We start from the raw sequence: 23,692 nt of genomic DNA, 5'->3' as shown, positions 1-23,692 counted from the left end.
CAGAGAACTAAAATTAAAACATAATAAAATAAACACTAAGCTAAGTAGAGGCAGTTGAGTGACTGGAAATATCCTTTTATTAAAGACAGCTGAAAACAATGTGACCAACCTTAATTCACACAGGAAAATTAGGAACTTAGAGGCAATTCTTAGAAGCCGGTTTAGGGGCAGGGAGTAGATTTTCTTTGTAAATCCATATTTGAATAAGTATATTAATTTTGAAAAATCAAAGCAAATACATGTGTCCTTTGACAAATACATTTTAAGTGTTGAGAAGAATTCCTTCTAGGAATTCTTTAGCATTTAAAGTCTTTTATTACACTGCAAAATAGACTCAGCATGGAAACATAAGAATAAAGCTGGCAAACATGTAAACGATGTGTTTTCCTCTAAATAGAGGGGAACTAATCAAATAACTTATAGAAATTTCTTATTGTCACTATATTTTGTTATACCAATTATTCACTTTAACTGTTGTTACTCAAATTGCTTTATTCAATTGGTAGTTATATAAGAGATAATGAAACCGTTATCCAGCATGGTTTTTAATAACAGCTACTACTATCATGCATTGGTATAGGATGTAACACATTTTACAAGGAAAACTGTATTTTTATTTCAGTAGAGTATCATTCCAGCCATTTTTTACCTGAAAATCCAATGGCAGCTAGTGAAGTAGAGTAGGGACCAATAATTGGGATAAGGTTTGCTTTCAAGCCCGTTTTCAACTCTTAGGAGCTGTGACTACAAAGAGCCTTTAAAAAAACAAACATGCCACCTCAGTGCTTTGTGACCACCTAGAGGGGTGGGATAGGGAGGGTGGGAGGGAGACGCAAAAGGGAGGGGATATGGGAACATATGTATATGTATAACTGATTCACTTTGTTATAAAGCAGAAACTAACATACCATTGTTAAGCAGTTATACTCCAATAAAGATGTCAAAAAAATGTATAGAAAAATGTTGAATAAAGCCTTTCAACCAAAAAAAAAAAAAAAGCCAGAATGTATACCCTTATATGTCTTGGAAAATTCCTGTTGAACCTTCAAGATTCAACACGGGAGTCCCTTCCGAGTAGGTCTCAGCCTGTGACATAGTAGGGTAATTACCCTATTTCAAGGACACTGCCATTGTTTAATGTTTTTTTTTCTCTCTTTGGGAATTGACTTGAGGCCAGCTTATCAGTTTTTCAAGAAAATCTATGTTGTTACTTTAGCTTACCTACTTTTCCTCACCTAAACCAGCTTGATCACTGACTATGTTAATCAAACTTGGCCATAAAACTCTAGAGCTATATTTAAAAAATACAATTGTCTTCGGAAGACATCATTTAGAAGAAGATGAAATGATGAAAACAGCTTAGAAATTGAGCAAAGAAAATATCCTTGGGATAAGCATATAATATCCCAAGGTGACTACATCTGCTGGGTGTGATGTTGGAATACCAGGTTATTTTCCCATCTGGAGTGCCTTTCTCTTCCTTGTCCACTGGTGGACCCTAACCCTAAGCCTATCCTTCAAGACCCAGCTCAGCCGTTCCTTCTGTGGGAGTCTTCCTTGAACCTCTGTCCTTATCTTTAATACCTTCTTCTCGTAAGACCCTGTGCGTACTTTAGCCGTTGGGAGTTTTGTTAATAACGTATCCTTGTCTCTGCCCTGTCTGAGTTTCCTGAAGAAAAGTGTTTGGTGCATCTTTCTTGACTTTCCTCAGATCCACTTGGGATGTTGAGCAGAGAGAGCCCTCAGGCAGTTTAGCTGAATGGGACCTGGGAAGCCCCTTAGGTGGGTCAGACCTAGCGGGTGAAATCACCTCTTTATCTTAGAGCCTGGGGAAGTTGTCCTGTGAGCCAGCTGTGTGAAGTTGTCCTCCTGGTTTAAAAACTTCTAAGGTTCTAATCCTGTGATCTCTCTGACCCAGGGACCCAAGCTGCCTCCTAATAACCTTTGTCTCCTTTGTTCATAGAGAAGTTCTTATCATTTTTGTCACATTGAGAGTTTACTTTCATCAGTAATTTCAGGAAACCAGCTTTATCCTGCCTCTCCTTCCTAAAAGAAAAAAAAATCTGAGTTTACTTCATTTCCTTAATACTTTGAGGTCTAGTTCAAAAGGCAACATTCCTCAGGGCAGAAGTTTTGCTGTTAACTCCTCAGTGGAAATGAAGTTGTATAGCAGAAAAATTAAAAAATGAAGAAAATGTGAAGTCTCATTTAAGAATTGGTCAGGCATTGAGCTTCCCCGGCCTGTTTGTCAATTTCCAATTTTGTTAAACATGCCAAGGGAGCAGAAGAGGGAGAGCAGCAGGTTATTGAAGAGAGGAGTTTCCTGTTATTACTGACAAACTTTCTTTGACAGGAGGCTAGAGGTCTCAGAAAAGAGAAGGGGGGAGGGCAGGTTTAACTCCGGGCTCCAGCATGGGTTTGTATTAGGATGTCACCTGAGTTACGGGGTTACATCTCAGGGCTGGGATCTTTGCGACTCAGGGTTTGAGGAAAGCTTTGTTAGCCATGAAATTAAAGTGACCCTGGCTTACCTAATTTTAATTAGGCTTCATAAAAAATACTCTGTGCATTATATTAACTACAGCTCTTTTAGTTGCTGAAAATCTATTAGATTCAATACCCTGGAAGTCCCGGCACCTCATGTTTCAGGCATGACTCGTTTCAGGGATTCCAGCCATGTCATTAGGGCATGTTCACTTTCTCTCTGTTTCCTGGCTCTGTCTGCCCATTTGTTAGGTCTTACGTACACAGGTGTCTCTTCATGGTGACCTCTTAAAGCTCTAGGCTTATATCTTCTAGTTCAAGAAAAAGAGAAAAGAGAGCACTTCTCTTCTGATCATTCTGGCAGAAGGCTTAGGATTGGTCATATGCTTTTCCTTGAGCCAGTCACCACAGCCATGGAGATTTGCTCCTCTGATTGGCTGGGCCTAGGCCATGGACCTCATGAATAAGGGGTAGAGTCATCTCTGCCTGAAACACAGGGGCTGAATTCCTCTGTGAGAGCAGGTATTTTAATTTTGTCAGTTTTGTTCACTGCTGTCTCCTCAGCAGTTAGAACTGTATCTGTCACATAGTAATGCACGAAAAAATATTTGTTGAATGAATGAATGAGCGTGGACGGAGGCTGATTCTCAAGAAAAACTGTAAAGCTTCTACATGCCAGGTCATAACAGATGTTTGTGCATTGTCCATGCAGGAGAGTGACAGCAGTAATAATATGAGCTCTTGTCACACTCTTAGCTCTGAACGTATACTGAGCTCTGGAATAGGAATCGAGCCTCTTGAATTGATGTTGGATCTTTGTGAGTTATGCTCAAGACAGCATGATGAATAGATGCGGAGGTGATGGCAGAGTCATGGGTCCCATTCACCTTCGAGATATCCAGGGGCAGAGCCACCTTTGTACTGAAGACTGGCCCTCAGGGTTATTGGCGTTTGCTTGCTCATTCCTCAGTCATTTTGCTTATTTTATACACTGTTGTGTTCTTGACCTTGAGAAGAGCAACTGGCATGTAATAGATGCTCCGAGAGTATTTAGTTAATGAATGAGTGAAAAATATTTAGTTAATAAATGAGTGAACGATTAATGAACCAAACATTTATTGAGTGCTCTTATGTGCCAGGCTTTGTAAAAGGAACTGGAAACTCTGGAATATAAAAATGAAAGGGGAATGCAAATCAAAATTAAATCACACTTGTTTGGGTAGCTATAATCAAAAAGAGACAATAAGAAGTATTGACAAGAATGTAGAGAAATCAAAACCTTCATGCATTGCTAGTGGGAATGTAAACTGGTACAACTGCTTTGCAGAACAGTCTGGCAGTTCCTCACAAGGTTTTATACACGGACACACACACACACACGTATACATATGGTATGTATGTCTATATATACGTGTGCACATCACAGGAGCATTATAATCAGCAGTTCCACTCTTGGGTATATATCCAAGAGAATTGAAAACATATGTCCACACAAAAACTTGTACACAAATGTTCATAGCAGCATTATTCATAATAGCTAAAAAGTGTAAACAATCCAAATACCTGTGTTAACTGATGAACAGATAAACAAAGTGTGGTAGATCCATACAGTAGAATATGATTTGACCATAAAAAGGAATGAAGTAGTGATACATACTAAAACATGGATGAACCTTAAGGATACACATAAGTGAAGGAAGCTAATCACAGAGACCACGTATTGTATGAGTCTGTTTATATGAAATGTCCAGAACAGGCAAACCCATGAAGATGGAAGGTAGATTAGTGGTTTTCAGGGGATTAGCGGAGGGAGGAATAGAGAGTGACTGCTAGTGAGTACAGGATTTCCTTTTGGGGTGATAAAAATGTTCTGCAATTAGGTTGTAGTGATGAATGCCCAACTCTGTGCATATGCTAAAGATCCCTGAATTATACTTTTAAAAAGTGAACTTTATGGCATGTGAATTATATCTCAATAAAACTGTCATAAAAAGTGAACAAAACAGTCACTGCCCTCAAGGCACTTGCAGTGTTGAAGGGGAGAGAGACCTCTCAATTGATATTATGGAATAGTATAGAAGTGCTGATGTGAACTGCATGTCACACACCTAGCACAGAGGATTATGTTCAGGAGTCAGAGAAGACCTAAAGGAGGACATGTGAGCTGGGTTTTGAAGGATTTATAGGAGTTTTCAGGCAGGAAATAGGGCAGGGGTAAAGCAGATGAGGGCAAAGGACCTTCCCGGGCAGAGGAAACAAATTCTATGTGCAGAGGCAAAGAGTAGTGAAGAGGCTTAGCATCCTCAGAAAAGTTCACTGTTGCTGTCATGTAGGGACCACAGCGGGAGGGGGAGATGCAGTGACAGGAGATGTGATGGGAAGGGTAGATTTAGGCTAGCAGAGGAGAATTTGAAGTGCCTTGTATACTGAGCTGAATTTGGACAACAGGGAGCCAGTAGAAATTTTTAAACTGAGAATTGCACAGTCCGTTTGTTTTTAGAATTGCAGAGGATGAACTGTGTCAGGGTAGACTGGAGTTTGAGAAACTGTTGTGCTTGGGAGATATAGAAGGAAACTTCAAGTGGTGAGAACCTGAAAGCAGCCATAAAGATGGTGAAAAGGGGGAACTCAATTTATTGGAGAAACGTTTTCCAGTAAAATTGACAGAATTTGGTAGGATAAGAAACTCATGAAGGGCTATTCCCAGGTTTCCAGGCAGGGAATTCGGGAGAATGGCAATGCCATGAGTTCTCAGTTAGCATCTAGCCCGTGCATTAGTGGACTTAACTTCTCCTCTTTCCCCAGTTTATAGGGAGTAGTATACCAAGTTATCTTTGATCTATAACTATAGTAAAATCATGTGAGGCAGAGAAAAATGGAACCAGCTTAAATACACCAACTTTTTTTTTTTTTTTTTTTTTTGCGATACGCGGGCCTCTCACTGCTGCGGCCTCTCCCGTTGCGGAGCACAGGCTCCGGACGCGCAGGCTCAGCGGCCATGGCTCACGGGCCCAGCCGCTCCGCGGCATGTGGGATCTTCCCAGACCGGGGCACGAACCCGTGTCCCCTGCATCGGCAGGCGGACTCTCAACCACTGCGCCACCAGGGAAGCCCTACACCAACTTTTGATTAGAGTCTCAATATAGCATCTTTCATTCTATATCCTTTCATTTCCACGTCCATAGAGCATCTGTTTTTCAACATAATTTGTTATATTACTGTTATGTTGCTATCTCCCATTCTACTTAATTCTCTTCTGTTCAGTGTTATTAACGATGCAGATGGTAAACAGGAGGAGGTAAGGAACAGAGGAAGGCCCGGAATTGGGTGGTGGGGATCACAGGGTGACAGGAGCACGTGGGCTGTGTGCACCAGAGCTTCTGCTGGGCCTCCAGTTTTCTTCACACCAAAGCACGGAGAACTTTAAGCTGTTGGGATCACAGCTGGTGAGAAATGATGTTTGGCAAAGAAGTACACCAGTCTGCTCTGGGTCAAAAAAAAAAAGGCTAGTTGACTCTAAATAGTCTTTTCTTTTTGGGGGAGTTATGACAGAATTGAACAGGAATTTTCTTGAGCTGAGACTGAGGAACAAAATAAATTGGTCTAGACAGTATTGAAAGATTTTATTTTAAATCTTGCCCAGATGCTGCTTGCACGGGGGGAAAGCTGAGATAACTGACCACTGATCACCTTTTCCCTGTCTGAGAGCATTAGTCTTTTTCAAGGAAAGGAAAAATGAATTTACTGTTGACTATTTAGGCAGTAATGGTGGTTTCCTTTTCAATCTTTAATAAGAAACTCAAAAAATTTAACCTAGGCTTTTTAAGTAAACATTTCTTGAGATGTTAATGAAACACTTGTCTTTTTCATTTTATTCAACAGTTTATTCTACGAACATTTACTGAGTGCCTACTGCATGATAGGCCGCTGTGCTTGTTGCTGGAAGTCACAGCTTAGTGATAAACTCAAATAGGTTAAAAATAAAACAGTGTGAGAAATGCTGTTATGCTATGGAGAAATGGAGATAGGTTTATGAACGGCGTAGAAGAAGCAGCCCTGGAATCTGTCTAGAGGGGCAAGAGAAGGTTTCCCAAAGAGGTGACATCTACCCTGAATCTTAAAGGTGGAGCAGAAATTTGCCAGGAAGGAGGTAGGGATGCTGAGAATGTGTGCATGTACAAGGAACATGACATGTGTGACCAGAGTGTTCCAAGAGCCTCTGAAATCATTAGCATGCATATATATCATCTTTTTCTTCCAAATCTCTCACTTACTGCAGTGGTTCTCAGCCTTGGCCACACACTGGAATCACCCAAAGAACATTTCATTTTAATACCCTGAGTGGTCCCAATCCCAAACTAATTGAATCAGAATTTGGGAGTGTCTTAGGGGGTGGGGCCTGGGCTTCTGGGCTTTTTAAAAGCTCCCCAAGGTATGCATGCAGCTAGGGTTGGAGCAATCCCTTGTTCCTGTCACACCTGTTCCCGTACCTTTCAGAGACCTCTGACCCCTTGGCCTTTTCCTTTTCCCCTAGCTCTTCACCCTCCTCCCGGCTCCGTCTCCTGCCCTCCCCAGGCCAGATCCTGGAGTGCATTCCTCACTGTTCACATCTGACACCTTAATCATGTACCCCTCTGTGCCTATTTCTTTCCTTTTTAAAAATCCCATTCCAAAGGTTGCCTTTTCATTTTCTGTCTGACTTACTTCACTCAGTATGACAATCTCTAGGTCCATCCATGTCACTGCAAATGGCATTATTTTTTACTTTTTTATGGCTGAGTAATATTCCATTGTATATTTGTACCACATCTTCTTTATCCATTCCTCCGTTGATGGACATTTAGGTTGCTTCCATGTCCTGGCTATTATAAATAGTGCTGCAATGAACATTGGGGTACCTATATATTTTCAAATTACAGTTTTCTCCAGAAATATATCCCCAGGAGTGGGATTCCTGGATCATATGGTAGCTCTATTTTTAGTTTTTTAAGGAATCCTCATACTGTTCTCTATAGTGGCTATAGCAATTTATATTCCCACCAACAGTGTAGGAACGTTCCCTTTTCTCCACACCCTCTCCAGCATTTATTGTTGCAGATTTTTTTGATTCTGACCAGTGTGAGGTGATATACCTCACTGTAGTTTTGACTTGCATTTCTCTAATAATTAGTGATGTTGAGCATCTTTTCATGTGCTTTTTGGCCATCTCTGTGTCTTCTTTGGAGAAATGTCTATTTAGGTCTTCTGCCCATTTTTTGTTTGGGTTGGTTTTTTTTGATATTGAGCTACATGAGCTGTTTGTATATTTTGGAGATTAATCCTTTGTCCATTGCTTCGTTTGCAAATATTTTCTCCCATTCTGAGGGTTGTCTTTTCATCTTGTTTATGGTTTCCTTTGCTGTGCAAAAGCTTTTAAGTTTAATTAGGTCCCATTTGTATATATATATATATTTTTTTTCCGGTAGCGGGCCTGTCACTGTTGTGGCCTCTCCCGTTGCGGAGCACAGGCTCTGGACGCGCAGGCTCAGCGGCCATGGCTCACGGGCCCAGCCGCTCCGTGGCATGTGGGATCCTCCCGGACTGGGACACGAACCCATGTCCCCTGCATCGGCAGGCGGACTCTCAACCACTGCGCCACCAGGGAAGCTCCTGTTTTTATTTTCATTACTCTAGGAGGTGGATCAAAAAAGATCTTGCTGTGATTTATGTGAGAGAGTGTTCTGCCTATGTTTTCCTCTAAGAGTTTTATAGTATCCAGTCTTAACACTTAGGTATTTCACCCATTTTGAGTTTATTTTTGTGTATGGTGTTAGAAAATATTCTAATTTTATTCTTTTACCTGTAGCTGTCCAGTTTTTCCCAGCACCACTTATTTAAGAGACTGTCTTTTCTCCACTGTATACTCTTGCCTTCTTTTTTCATAGATTAGGTGACCATAGGTGCGTATGTTTATCTCTGGACTTTCTATCCTGTTCCATTGATCTATATTTCTGTTTCTGTGCCAGTACCATACTGTTTTTTTTTTTTTTTTTTTTTTTTGCGGTACGCGGGCCTCCCACTGCTGTGGCCTCTCCCGCCGCGGAGCACAGGCTCCGGACGCGCAGGCCCAGCGGCCATGGCTCACGGGACCAGCCGCTCCACGGCATGCGGGATCCTCCCGGACCGGGGCACGAACCCGCGTCCCCTGCATCGGCAGGCGGACTCCCAACCACCGCGCCACCAGGGAAGCCCACCATACTGTTTTGATTACTGTAGCTTTGTAGTATAGTCTGAAGTCAGGGAGCCTGCTTCCTCCAGCTCTGTTGGCTCAAAGTTTTTACCTGTCACATCCAGGGTATAAAAGCCACTTAAATATTAACTCACCAAGAAATTTTGATGGTATTCTTTCTGAAAATGTTTATAATTATAAGCAGAGTAAATAAAAAATTCTCCCTAATAACATTGCTAGGATATAGTATCTAACATCGTAAAATAGCCTCATAGCAGTTTTTTTGCCATACCGTCTAAAAAGCCAGCAGATTGCCAGGTTTTTTATAATAATGTCACCCTAAATACCCAGAAGTCTAAATGTAATTTTCTCTTGTGTGCCTATGTTATGGTTGTGTGTCTCAGGGAAAACTTCATGTGGGTTCAATATGGACCCTTTTCATATCAAATGCTGCTCTGGAGTGAGGTTGAATTATAAATTGAAATATGTTTTCTGTAAAATGGTAGTAGTAGCCAAAACAGTATACATTTTTGTTTAAAATTTAGTCATCAGAATAGTGTTTAAAAGGGAAAAACAAACCAGATTCTCAATGAAGCCCAAGTGCAGTAGATGCTGGGTAAGCAGGAATTCTTATAAATAATAATTCTAAAGAATGGGGCCCAAAGTCTAACCACTTTGGGTTACAGCCTTAGCTATCTCTGTGGGCCATATGGTCATTCTATTGTAAATATGGACACTGCCTGGAGTGTACAGATGTTCCCTAGCTTCCAAGAAGCACACAGACTCTAGAATCAGTGGGTAACTCTTTTCTAAAATAGCTCATCCTGAGTATCGGATGATGGAAAGGGATACCTCTAAGCTTCCGAACAGTAGAACATTCTTACCTTCCTTCCCTGCGGAGGTCTCTGTTTTGCCTGGTGGAGGAAGAGGGAGTTGTCACAGTGCAATTTCAGGAATGTTGGGAGCTGTGCTTTGGTTCATCTACTGCTGGTGTAGAGCCCACGGAGGTCTCTGGAGGGCAAGGGATCAGATAAGAAAGAAGTCATTCCTTATAGACTGAGAAATCTGAAACCTTAGAAATTCTTGCTGATGAATTTTATTCCCTTCTAGTCTGAGAAACCTTTCTGTCTTACTAGCAAGAGACGCATGGAACAAATCACTGATGGTGTGAACAATATTTGAGATAAATGCAACTGTCAGATAATTTCCTAGGAGTTCTGCAAGGGCTTGTGGTGACTGCAAACCGCTGAGTCTATGTTTTAATTCAGTGGAATATATTCAGACTCCTTTGGGGAGTCTAACACGTCTTTAGCCAAGGGCTCAATGCTACATTATTAGTAATAGTTTTATGTCAGTATGTATGTTCTTGAGCAATTAAGCCATTTCTCCAAAATTTCTGTTTAGTACAAACAGTAAGCCCAGGTCAGAAATGTTCACAAGACATTATCAAACTCTAATGGAGGTTTGATTTTTCCTGGTGTTCAGAACACAATTTCTAAACATGGTGAAGAAAAATTACCTTGGATGTATGGTGCTTCATTGAACAGTGACCTTTCAGGTTAATTAAAAAAGCTGGAGCCCCAGAGGATTTTTGAGCAACTTTTTTGTTGCCTGAGGGAACGACAGAATAGAAATGTGATGTAAATGTTTAGAAAGGGGATGATTTGCAAGGTTGTGAAAAAGCGAAGACCAGCTGCTGGAAGAAAATGCTTTTATATGATTTCAAAAGAGAGATACTTTTTTAAGTAAAATTTGGACCCTCAGACCTCCTAGCTTTTGTATAAATTGGCTTTTGTGTATCCACATTAAGCCTTTTATTTGCTCCTGTTTAATGTATGAGCAAACGTTGAAAAGAGAGAGGAAAATGGGTCCGTTCTACAAAACTGCAACGGAAGCATTGGTTCTTTCAATTTTCTGTATAGAAATGTTTGCTCACTCTCTATGCTAAGTAGTTTAATCATGCCAGGCGTCTAATGACCAGTTTTCTTTTTTTTTTCCAGCTGACTCAGGTGTAGACACTTTGGCAGTGTTTATGGCCAGCAGCGGAACGACAGACGTCACGAATCGGAATAGCCCGGCCACACCACCAAACACCCTTAATCTCCGTTCCTCCCACAATGAATTGTTGAACGCTGAAATAAAACACACAGAAACCAAGAACAGCACACCCCCTAAATGCAGGAAAAAATATGCACTAACTAACATCCAGGCGGCAATGGGCCTCTCGGATCCAGCCGCACAGCCCCTGCTGGGAAATGGCTCTGCCAACATCAAGCTGGTGAAAAATGGAGAGAACCAGCTCCGGAAGGCTGCAGAACAAGGGCAGCAGGACCCCAACAGAAACGTCAGCCCCACTGCAGTCATCAACATAACTTCTGAGAAGTTAGAGGGTAAAGAGCCCCACCCACGGGATTCTTCGAGCTGTGAGATTTTACCCTCCCAGCCCCGAAGAACCAAGAGCTTCCTGAATTACTATGCAGACCTGGAAACCTCAACCAGAGAACTTGAGCAGAACTTGGGCAACCAGCATGGGGCTGTGGAAGAGAAGGCCCAGCCAGGCCAGAGCCAGGCCTCCACCGTCGCTGGGAATGGCGACTTACTGCTGCAGAAACCAAACAAACCCCAGTTCAGCCCTGAAGATGGCCAGATAGCCACCGTATCATCCAGCCCGGAGACCAAGAAGGATCATCCTAAAACGGGGGCCAAAACCGATTGTGCACTCCACCGGATCCAGAATCTGGCACCGAGCGACGAGGAATCCAGCTGGACGACCCTGTCCCAAGACAGTGCCTCCCCCAGCTCCGCAGATGAGACAGGTACCTGGGAAAGGTGTAGCCTACGGTGGCACTTTCTTTTGGTGTTTTCCCTTACTGATGGAATTAATCTCTACACTGACCCCCTTCCCCCAAATTTTCATCTGCAGGTAGAGAAGAACATGAGCCTCTTGGGGTAAAATTGGGCAATTTGTGTGAAAATATCATTAGATTCCTCAGCGGTTTCATTTTGATTCATACATAAGTTTTTTGTCCCGGGAAGCATAGATCCCCGGTGTTAAGTACAGTAAAACATCACCTATTTAGCAACTATACTGCCAGTGGTTAGGTGAACTATTTCTATATACTATGTAGAAATGCTGGGTTTTGTTAAGGAAAATAATAAAAGGGAGACACTTGCCAGGGGCAGGATATAACCTGAAAAAGAGAACCAAGTATTTTAAAATTATCAGAAAAAACTTATTTGTACTCAAACTAATGAAAAGTTTAAGGTTTAAAAAGTTGAAAGTCTATTCATTAAAGACATTTCCCTTTTGACCTTTACTGGGGAACATTTTATTAGCCTTGTTCAAGTGATATTTGAAAGTGAGAAAATAGTGTTTCTTTTAACATATATTTAGAAGTTTTGGATTTTAACTAGTCTAGTTGAGACCAGTCTTTCCTGACTTTTGTCTATATTTTGTAACATCTTTGGATTTTTCAGAGGAGTGAAAATTGTCACAGAAATGAACAGGGTCCTAAAAATCAGCTACTTTTAATCTTATCTTCTCATAGCCCCTATTTTACTGATCATGAGACTAAAAGACTGGAGAACTGTATTGTGTCTGAATTCACTGTAAACAAGCACTCACAAAAGCTTATTTCTTTAACCTAACCCTGCCTCTGGTGGATCCCAGGGCTCTGTTAATGTGATACAGATGTAACAGATAGAACCACCAGGGAAGGAACTGACATTTTCCCCACGTATAAGTCAGAGAAATTACAAAGACTACAGATGGGAAAAGAGGAGAAAGTAAGACATTAACTTGTTTAAAAAAACAACAAAAAAAGTGTTTTTGAAGTGCCCTTTAAAACCAGAGTGCTTTAAATGATAGATTTTATCAGCCTCCTGTAGCTGGATATGGCAGTAGGGAGGTTGAGATGAGCCCATTCATCTCAGAAATGCCTGGATCTGCACGTTATTGGAATCGTAATTATGTATAGTAATGTCACTGAGTTCACAACTCTCTATTACTTTTCACATTTAGAGACTTCATATCCTGTAGCAGATGGACACTGTCACCTGCTAGTGTTTGAATCTATATAAATGGCTCCTGAGTGTGTCACACTCAAACTCAACCTCGTGTGTTCAGCGCCCTCCACTGAGGCCACACTGTCTTCCTCACGTCGTGGCAGCCTTTCTGCTGCTCTTTCAGGACCTGTGCTCCCTTTTGTAGCTATATTTTAAATTTTACTGAAAGGTATTAAGTAACAGTAAAGTCTCCTCGGTTCCTCACTCTGGCCCCCTTTTTTCCCGTGACAACCACTACTTTTTTTTTTAGTTTTTATTTTTTTCAGAAACCATTTTAGGCATATACCCACATGTATAATAAATATTAAAATTTACCCAAATTTTATAATGATATTTTTAAAGAGTCCTTACCATTTAGAGATACATACTAAAATATTATAGTATAATATAATATATTATACTATAATATTGTATATGGGATTTTGCCCATAAGCTGATCCTTGTTAAAGGTGGGTACATACGGGTTTATTATTCTGTTCTCTCTCATTTTGTATGTTAAAAAATTTCCATAGTAAAAATTAAAACAAGGGAAAAAAATGACACATTACATTGTTTTATAAATGCTTTGCTTTTTCCACCAAAGTATATATTTTGCAGATCAGTTCATATCAGGATATAGCATTTTTCTACCTCAGGCTGAATTTAAGTATTAAGCATGCTGTTCCACCCTCTTCAAGCTCCATGATTTATTTAATGATTCCCTCGCTGCTGAGTGTTTAGGGTATTTCTATCCCTGGCCCCTTCGCCTATTGAGTGCTGGTGTCAAAAAGGGCTGGTGATGAGCACCAAGTTTATTTTTAATTTAATTTAATTTAACTTATTTATTTATTTGGCTGCATCAGGTCTTAGTTGCAGCATGCGGGATCTTTTGTTGTGGTGCGCAGGCTTCTCTCTAGTTGTGGCGCGAGGGCTTCAGGGCGTGCGGGCTTAGTTGTCCCACGGCATGTGGGATCTTAGTTCCCAGACCAGGGATCAAACCCGCATTCCGTGCATTGGAAGGCAGATTCTTAAGCACTGGACCACCAGGGAAGTCCTAAGAGCACCAAGTTTAAACTGTACCTGTACACTGTCTTGGTCCACTGCCACTCTCTCCAGGGGGCCTTTCCAGGGTCCCCTTGGCTCACCACTCATTTGCCCGGTATCCTGGTGTTACTTGCTGCTGGGTTTCTCTACAGAACCCATTACAGGGCTTGGCATGTGATGTGAACTGGATTAGAGTTTTCTGACATGTTGGGGGATACATTCATTTTTCATTCTTAAAGTCGCTTTTGAAGACCTTGAATTTTAGAGTAAGGATGGCAGTATGGTGATGGCCCATAATGGCTAGCTAAGGATAGACATTTTGAATCATATGTGCTTGAAAAAGTGTGTTAGCTGTGACCCAACTTTCTAAAGCTGTGAGATTGAGTTTTTTACAAATGCTAGAAGCCATCCCTTCAAAATCATCACTTCGGGATCTTTATTTCAGCTTAATACAATGCCTCAGAATATTAATAATATTTGGGAATTCTTTTGGAATTTCCTTAGAGCCAGTTGTGAACTCCAACTGAAAAGACACCTCTTTACTTCATGATCACACAGATCACATAAATTAGCGCGTAAAGTAAAATAATTGATTATTCAGCATTGGTATTTTGAGTTCATCTTTCCAGTGAAACATACTGTTAGTGTTCACAATGATCACAGTCAATTTTTTTTTTTTTTGGCCACACCGTATGGCACCTGGGATCTTAGTTTCCCGATCAGGGATCGAACCCATGCCCCCTGCATTGGGAGTGCGGAGTCTTAACCACTGGACTGCCAGGGAAGTCCCACAGTTCATTTAAATTAAACACTTCTAATGGTGAAATCATTATTATATATGTTTTATATAGTATATATGAGTTTATATATAATATGTAAAATAAACACAAACTACTAATTGTTGAAAGAAAAGAAATAAGAGCAAGTATTTTGTAAGATACTAGTTATGCAGCGCCATGGTACATATATACATATACACAAAGTGTACATACTTGCTTATTCACTGTGTGCTAAACAAATATTCATCACAGTGGTGTATGTTGTATGACTAAATCTTGACCCAGTTATCTTTGGATTGTAGACTGTGCTTTGGGGAGCCTGGAAAAATAAATAGACTCATTTCTACCTTAGGGGCACGCTTTCCAAGTTAGAATGCTATTTATAAAATAAAATGCACTGCGCAGCCCAGAGATTGACCACTTTCTATTTCCCTTTCTTTCTGAATTGCCCAGCTCGGCATGTTAGTAACTTTCTTTGCACAGTCAATCATGTATATATGTTTCTCCTCTTTTCCTCCTATGTCGTCTGTCCTTTGAGAAGCAAGAGGTTATTAGAAGCGGGGGGGGGGGGGGGGGGGGTGGCAGGGAAGCATCAGCGGAATTACTGAGTTTCATAGGAATTTAGAAAAGTTCAAAAGAATGCCCTGACCTGGATTCTAAAGGAAAGTGTTGCATCATTTTGGTACTTGAAAGTGGGAACCTTAAGTCTGTTCAGGTTTTGCCAGAGATGCAGTCCCCTCAGTGGCCCCAGGTAAGCATGATGGCTCAGATAGATATAGGTTGGTCAGACTGTGTGTAGTCTTTCCATTAATCACCTGGTGTTTTTTTTTGTTTGGTTTTTTTTTTTTTTTTGCGGTACGCGGGCCTCTCACTGTTGTGGCCTCTCCCGTTGCGGAGCACAGGCTCCGGACGCACAAGCTCAGCGGCCATGGCTCACCGGCCCAGCCGCTCCGCGGCATGTGGGATCTTCCCGGACCGGGGCACGAACCCATGTCCCCTGCATCGGCAGGCGGACTCTCAACCACTGCGCCACCAGGGAAGCCCATCACCTGGTGTTTTATGTTTGCTTCATGAAAACTTTGGAAAGACACAACATTCTGATACTACCAGGGTACCTAGTTTGTACTAACAGGTAACTTAGGTTTAATTTGGGGCTTAATAAAATTGAAGATACAGCTGCGGGCGCCTGCGCAGTGGGGAGGGTGGCGGGCGCGCTGAGGGGCTGCCAGCGGTCTCTCGAGTGGGCTGGAGCATGGCCGCGGCTGCTCTCTCTGGACGGCCGCACCATGGCGGAGGAGGAGCTCGAGGCGCTGAGGAAGCACAGGCTGGCCGAGCTGCAGGCGAAGCACAGGGACCCTGGCGATGTAGCACAACAGGAAGCAAAGCAAAGGGAAGCAGAAATGAGGAACAGTATCTTAGCCCAAGTTCTGGATCAGTCAGCCCGGGCCCGATTAAGTAACTTAGCACTTGTAAAGCCTGAGAAAACTAAAGCAGTAGAGAATTACCTTATACAGATGGCACGGTATGGACAACTAAGTGGAAGGTATCAGAACAAGGCTTAATAGAAATCCTCGAAAAAGTAAGCCAACAAACAGAAAAGAAAACAACAGTTAAATTCAGCAGAAGAAAAGTAATGGACTCTGATGAAGATGACGATTATTGAATTTAAGACGTCTAGAGACTGGAACTTAAAGGAGCAATTCTAGAACAGATAACACTTGGCTGAAGTTTAAGATCTTGATGGGATGTTTACTTTGTTTACTGTCTATATGCCTTTTAAAAATAAACTTGTTATGCAAAATAAAAAAAAATTGAAGATACAAAGTGTGAAACTGGATGGATCTTGTGGAATAGGCATTTCAAAATTAGGTTCATTACTAAAGTGTACAAAGGCAGAATATACACCGAGAAAATCAAATCTAGATGGTGTGACAGTGGGCCCAGTGCTGCATTAATTTATCATTGAGAGGATGGGCTCTAGAGTCAACTTCCTGAGTTCAAACCTCAGCTGGGTTCCATGTAGGCAATTTGCATAGCCTCTCAACTGTAAACTGGGGGTGCTAGTAGGGTTTTAGCATAGATCTGTTGTGAAGATTAAGTGAGAGCATCTTTGAAGAGCTCTTAGAACAGTGTCTGGCATATAGCAGGAGCTTAATAAATATCAGTGCTTATCATTAGTGATAATCATTACCAGTACAGCAGTGAGATAAAAGTTTACGTCTCTCTTAATTACGGATTACCTATATTTTGGGCTCTGATTTTATTACATATTAAAAAACTTTTTAAAAATTGGAGTGTAGTTGCTTTACAGTGTTGTGTTAGTTTCTGCTGTATAGTGAAGTGAATCAGCTTTATGAATACATATATCCCCTTTTTTGGATTTCCTTCCCATTTAGGTCACCACAGAGCATTGAGTAGAGTTCCCTGTGCTATACAGCAGGTTCTCATTAATTATCTATTTTATACATAGTGGTGTATATATGTCAATCCCAGTCTCCAAATTCATCCCACCCCACCCACCCCTTTCAACCCCTGGTCTGCATACGTTGGGCTCTGATTTTAGTTAGGACTTTCTGCATCTTCTAAGGGCAGGGATTGGTTTGTCTTCATCTTTGTGCTGTCAGTGCCTGAAATATAGCAGGTAAACTTAGTAAATAAATAATGACTAATTGAATAAAAATGGAAGCTATCTACATATATCTCCAAATGGCCCTGATGTATTGAATAAATCATTTAATATTATATTTTAATCAATGCCTGATTTTGATATTGGGTACATATTTTTAACTTAATTGATGATATTGCCTCACAGTGGAGGGGGGATACTGATTAACAAATTCCTGGGGAAGGCACAGTGAAATTCTGGGTGCCAGGTCTTGTTTGTGATACTCTCTCACACTCAGGTGGCCATGCTGGGACTTGAACCAAGATCTTTGGACCTAGCATCCAGCGCTTTTCCACTGTATCATAGTTCTGAGACCTAGGCTCGTGGCACCAGTGGCTGAATACATCAGACTTTATCCACCTCAACTAGATTATCCTGATAATCTGAAAGATAGAAAATTATATTTTAGAGGAATTTTCCATTCCTGTAAACAATTGAGTTTTAGCTCAATTTTCAGCTCCTCTGTGAAACCTTTCTAGACCCTCTGAGCTGTTGAAAGTCCTTTTTCTGTACCTCAAGGAAATATTTCCAATTCTCTGTTATCACATTCCTCTCAGCAGTTTGTAACCTTACTGGAAAGTTTTTGTTTAGACTTGGAGCTCCATGAAAGTAGGAGCTGAGTCTTCATTACGTGTGGATGTGAACCTCTTCACACAGTACGTAACACATAGTGACAGGCTCCATAAATGTTATCAGTTTGCTGGTTGGGTAGATGGAGCTGGACCACAAACATGCATACTTTGAGGTCTGCTACATCAGTACAGTTTTAGAAATAGAAAAGGTAAGCACAACTTGTATAAAATAATTGTTCAGAGCACCTGGATACGGTGATTCTTATTTGTATTCTAGGCTTCAGGGAGGGATGAAGAGTTGGGGCCAGTAGTTCAGTGTGTCACAAACGTTCTTTGTGTTTGAGTTTTTAAGTCTGCAAGTCAGAATAGCCAGGGTTAAGGAAAAGGACCATTTTGTTTTCACTTACCTTCACACTTTGCCTTGCATTGTAAGTTGAACCATGTTGCTCGAGAGTTTGAATCCTTTGCTGTCTTAAGTTGATTGGTTTCCAGTCTTGAGGCAAGCAAAGTGGAACTCTTTTGCAAGTTGGATAGCTGGTGAGGGCAAAAGCCAAGGCACAAACCTAATTATGTCAACGCAATTGGCAGCACTAATTATTTCTGGACTTAGCTAGCTTAAGAGTGTTAGGGCTTTGGATAGTTATATTATTAACTTTCCGAAACGTCTTCTAAATGTTCATTTTATGTCAAATGGATTTTGGTAATTTCAACCATAAATTATTTTTAAATTGCTTTTTGAAAGCTCCCATCCCTTTAAAAAAAATTCCAGGATATAGAAAAGACCCAGTGTTCAGCTGGTTTGTCCTGCTGAATTAATTTTAATCTTTCAAACACCCTTTAGTGATTCACTAGCCTTCTTGTCTTGTCTTCTCAGTTGAGCGTTCCCTGATGTGACAGGAGGAATTCAAGAAGACAGATGTGAGATGTTTCCAAAATAGCTGGGACACATAGTTCTGGGATGGATGGTGTGATTTCCAAATTAGATTTTAGTATCTCGGGAGTAAGATGTATAAAAAGATTTTTTTATCTCACCTCATGAACTTAAAGAAGAAAATGATTTTGCTCAATTAATTATTTTTGGAAAGCTCTAGAAACAATTTATATTCAGTTGAATGATAGGATAGGTTTTGGTTGCCTTCCATTATAAAGTATTATACTAGGTACTTCAGGGTACACAAAAAAATGAATACAGTGCAGTGAGTGGCAACAGAAGTCTACGAGTCTAGTAGTGAACACAAGACCATTGATATATTCAAGATGGAACCAGGAAGGAGCCATGAGATGGTGGAATGTTGTGGGGTAAGGAGAGCTTAGAGGAGGAAGAAAATTTGACTGGGATATGGAAGCTCAGGCATCGAAGTTATCTGTGCTGGAGATTAAATAGGTTTTCAACAGATGAAGATGTGGGGAGATCATTGCCCTTCAGAGCTGTTAAAAAAGTAAGGAGTCCTGGGCTTCCCTGGTGGCGCAGTGGTAGACAGTCCACCTGCCAATGCAGGGGATATGGGTTCGTGCCCCAGTCCGGGAAGATCCCCCATGCCGCGAAGTGGCTGGACCCGTGAGCCTGCGCGTCCGGAGCCTGTGCTCCACAATGGGAGAGGCCACAACAGTGAGAGGCCCGCGTACTGCAAAAAGAAAAAAAAAAAAGAAAAAGAAAAAGTAAGGAGTCCTTTTCTTTTTTTAAATTTATCACTGAAGAAGTGTAATTCATGATTTTTTACCCCACTCTTATGTCTGCTTTACTGGCATCTTGAAAATAAAAATTTTAGAACCTAGTTTGGCAGGTTGCTTGGCTTCTGGGGAGAGGGAGTGGACAGAGACAGAGAGTCGCTGCTTAGGAAATGACTGGATGGAGTCCTCCAGTAGTCCTGCGTGAAGTGCTCCCAGAAGCGCCAGTGATGCCTCCTTGGAGGAGGGCATGTTGCCTCTAAGATTGTGACTCAGTGGGATCATAGAGACAAAAATACTACCTGCCACTTTCAGAAATTTTCTGGTCAAATTTCATCATGAACATTCTGTCCTGACCCACTGTCCTCACAAAAGAACCTTAAGTTAATAAACACATAGAGAGATTTATGGTTTTAAAAGCCAAGAGGCTATAGCAACATCCAGATAGTCGGCAAGCTTGAATTTGTCTACATTTATGGGGAGCTGAAATGGATCTGCAACTTTACCGTGATTTTCACTGAGCGGTAGTATCCGTGGAAGTTAACAACCATTCAAGAGTTTGTGGGTTTGTTCACCATTGCTTTGTTTTAATTCATCCATTCATTTTTTCATTTGTTAATTCATATATATGTACACATGCCAATTATTTTTTTAATGTCTACTCTGGGGGCTGTGCTAGGTGCCCCAGACATAGAATTAAATTAGAACCAGTCTGTGACCTCAGATAGCTCACCTACAGTTTCCTGTCTCCATGGAAGACGTCCCCACCATCTGAAATGTGTCCCTGGGTTCTTTGTCCCATTTCACACGGCATGCCTCAGGAAGTACGGAAAGATAAAGCCCATCCCCAGATCCTGGGCAGTGTAGTTTACAAGCAAAGAAGAGAAGAAGGTGTTTAGATGTTATATTAGTTTCTCAGGGCTGCTGCAACAAATTACCATACACTTTGTTTTAAGCCTTCCCTGGTGGCGCAGTGGTTGAGAGCCCGCCTGCCAATGCAGGGCAAGTGGATTCAAGCTCTGGTTCGGGAAGATCCCACATGCCACAGAGCAACTAAGCCCATGTGCCACAGCTACTGAGCCCGCATGCTACAATAACTGAAGCCAGCGTGCCTAGAGCCCGTGCTCCACAACAAGAGAAGCCACCGCAATGAGAGGCCTGCCCACTGCAGTGGGCAGTGAAGAGTAGCCCTCACTCGCCGTAACTAGGGAAAGCCCATGAGCAGCAGCGAAGACCCAGTGCAGCCAAAAATAAATAAATAAAATAAATAAACTTATTTTTAAAGAAAACATACCATACAGGCTTAAAACAAATTTATTCTCTCGCAGTTCTGGAGGCTAGAAGTTTGAAATCAAGGTATCAATGGGCTTATTCACCCTCTAAAGGCTCTTTCCTTGCCTCTTCTAGGCTTCTGGTGGGTCCTAGCAATGCTTGGCATTCCTTGGCTTATAGCTGTATCACTGCAGTCTCTGCCTGTGTTTTCCCATGGCCTTCTTATAAGGACAACAGTTGTTGGATTTAGGGCCCATCCTAATCCACTACGGCCTCACCTTAACTGATTATATCTGCAAAGACCATGTTTCCAAATAAGATCACATCCTGAGGTTCTGAGTGGATATGAATTTTAGAGGAATACTGTTCAACCCAGTACAGATATCTTCGTAGATAATTCCTTAATATCTGCAACACAGAGGAGATGTGAAAGGATATTTGCAGAAATTTTGTGTTTAAATTTTTCAGGAAGGAAAGTTAATACTTGCAGATATTGTCAGAATTGACAAATGGATAGAGTATGCTGCAAAGGACCTCAAGATAGTTTTGGTTGCCTTCACCCAAATTCTTGTATGAAGGAGCTTAGTGTGGACCTGATACTGGTGAATCTGAAACCATAAACCCAACTGAGATTGGGAATGAGTATGGGAAGGGCAGGAAAATGTGATAAAGACACTGTAAAGCTTCACATTTAGCACTTTGGCTCAGTTCTGAACAGGATAGTTCAGGGAACTTGGCAATATGGGGATGGTGTTATTCCTTTGGATCGAAGCTTAAAAACAGACAGCGATATTAGCAACAGCCATGCTTTTCTTACCTCTGTTTAAGAGACATTGCTTACCAAACATAGAGTACGTTCTTAGGAGCTTTGCAGAATATAAAAGAAAAACTATGACCCTAACTTTAGGGCAATGCAAAGGCAATATGATGCCATGAAAGTTTCAGAGATCACAAATGCACAGTGCTGGGGAGTGCGCAGGAGGCCTGCAGACAGGTTTTGTCTAGCAGATGATGTTTTGAATTAGATGCCAATGCTTAGAAATTGGGAGCTTTTACATAGAAATATGGGTTTCCTCTTTCTTTTCTAAATCCAGAAATCTCATAACACTGGGCTCAAATGCCATGGAGGCCCCAGTCAGCAGCAGCCCTTTAGATGGGTCCTGCCTTCTGGGGCTCAAGGCATTAGGCCTGTGGATTCCTGCTCTAAGTGTCAGCCATCACACACACGAAACTATTATAGTAGAAAGAACTAGGCTTGGTTGGTCTTGCCTGTTACAGCTGTGTGCAACTGTAATGCTATATAGTAGCAGCATGCTCGCACCTGCAGACTTGTTTTAATCATAGTCATCCTAGTCTCAGTCCCATGCCTTCTGGTAGAATTATAAAGTGTGACATGAACTGTTAAGCAAAACATGCTTGAAAATTCCAAAGACATCTTTAGATGACTTCTCAGAGTTCTCCATCTGTTAATCTGGTTAGAGGAGGGAAAACATTAGCTTTTCAAAAGCTAGGTTGTAGGTGGTTCATAAATTTTGTGCTTCAAGTCTGGCTCAGTTAATACACCCAGTTTGCTTTCATAAATGTGAGGGTAGTTACCAATTACCCTTATAATTTTTATATTGTGTTTCCCTTTCAGATCCCTTGGGTTCAAAGCAGTGAAATAAAATCTTCCCATTCGAACAGATTTGACTAGAAAATTGAATCATTTAACTATTAGAAAATCATACGTGGTTAGCATTCCATGTGTAAGAGTCAGAACGTGAGAGGACGGGATAACTCCAGCCCTAAAACATTGTTGTCAGTATCTAAGAGAGGAGGTGATATTTATTACTACGTGAGCTTTCCTTTTTTTCCCTTTTCGTTTTGCCTTCTGTAGATTTACTCCTGAATATGATTGAGTTTAATCTTTGCAAGGATTCTTCTTTAATATCATTAAGGACATTGTTAGGTGATCATTCTTCTTCCTCAGCATAATTTGAAGAAGTCTTCATATAGAACTGTACTGAATTGGTACACCTAGGATATTATAAAGGTAGATCTCCATCCTGGAAGCGGCTTGTTTAGGAAGCTGATTTCGGTCTGGTATTTTTTTGTTACCAGGACACTTTTTTTCTCATACACATGTAGTATACGTGATGGTTAGGTATACAAGACGGCTGGCCCATAAAAGCCTACTTAGACATGTGAAATAGTATCAGTAGAACTGTAGGACCTTTTCTCAGCATATTCTAGAAGAAAAGGTGGTCATAGTTCTATGTGATTTTGTCAGAAAGTGGGAGAATGGAGATGACCCCCAACTCCAAACCATTGGGAAATGGTTTTGGGAGGTGTAGCAAAGGAAGTTCAAGGGCTGAGGGTGGTGAGTTAGATACCTGGTAATTGGAAGCCTCCAGGGACACTTCTTTGTAATGGGCTAACTCCTCAGTTCCTACTTTTCTGTTTCTGCTGCAGGGATGTGTCCTTTGGGGGACCTTTGACCAACATTTCCTTTCATCCTTTGCTTACTATGGACAAGGAAGACATTCTATGACCTCCTGCCCTTCCTTTCTTTCCCCGGAATAAGCATCAGCTTCTTTTCAGTGTTCCCTAGTGGCTTTCACCTTTTAGTCGACGTCTTGTCCCTCTGTCTCTCGTTTATTTTTCCTCCACATGCTATGGAATAAGAGCCCTGAGTCAGTGAATGGACTCTCTGTATAATGTATCAGAGAGAAGCATTTTCACCTCAGGTCCGTTGTATCTTCAATGTAGTTAAGCATTATTGGGTTGGTAAAGTCTAGACTGTTTATTTTTAGGATACTTTTTAGTAAGGGTGATAAGTTAACCTTAATCTACTCACATACTTTCAGCTGATGAATGTCTCCTGGGTTCCTAGTATGTGCAAGGAACTGAGCTAGTTCTCTGGGTGATTCCAAGATTGAGGCATAAGCTTTCCTTCAAGGAACTCAGAGGCTCCTTC

At 41.3% G+C, this 23,692-nt stretch overlaps 1 protein-coding gene and 1 pseudogene across 3 annotated transcripts in view; both read left to right on the top strand.

The window, feature by feature from the left end:
• The window catches only part of APBB2 (amyloid beta precursor protein binding family B member 2), a gene marked incomplete at both ends in the record, with an annotated part of 235,704 nt that overhangs the window by 37,240 nt on the left and 174,772 nt on the right, over positions 1–23,692 (top strand). Inside the window, one exon of one of the 2 annotated variants that reach the window (XM_079713593.1) lies at positions 10,693–11,508. In XM_079713593.1, coding sequence (XP_079569719.1) covers positions 10,693–11,508 — 816 coding nt within the window. Of the gene's footprint in view, positions 1–10,692; positions 11,509–23,692 lie in introns of those variants that run through there. The other variant, XM_079713594.1, reaches the window with a different exon arrangement.
• Positions 15,691–16,322, top strand: LOC307061146 (programmed cell death protein 5-like; annotated as a pseudogene). The gene has a single exon. The product of its transcript is annotated as a programmed cell death protein 5-like (transcript).

The sequence above is a fragment of the Hyperoodon ampullatus genome (assembly GCF_949752795.1).
Source record: "Hyperoodon ampullatus genome assembly, chromosome: 1".
NCBI classification, from domain to species: Eukaryota; Metazoa; Chordata; class Mammalia; order Artiodactyla; family Ziphiidae; genus Hyperoodon; species Hyperoodon ampullatus.
The sequence above is the reverse complement of the archived record's forward strand: the minus strand, read 5'-3'. Positions and strand labels throughout refer to the sequence as shown.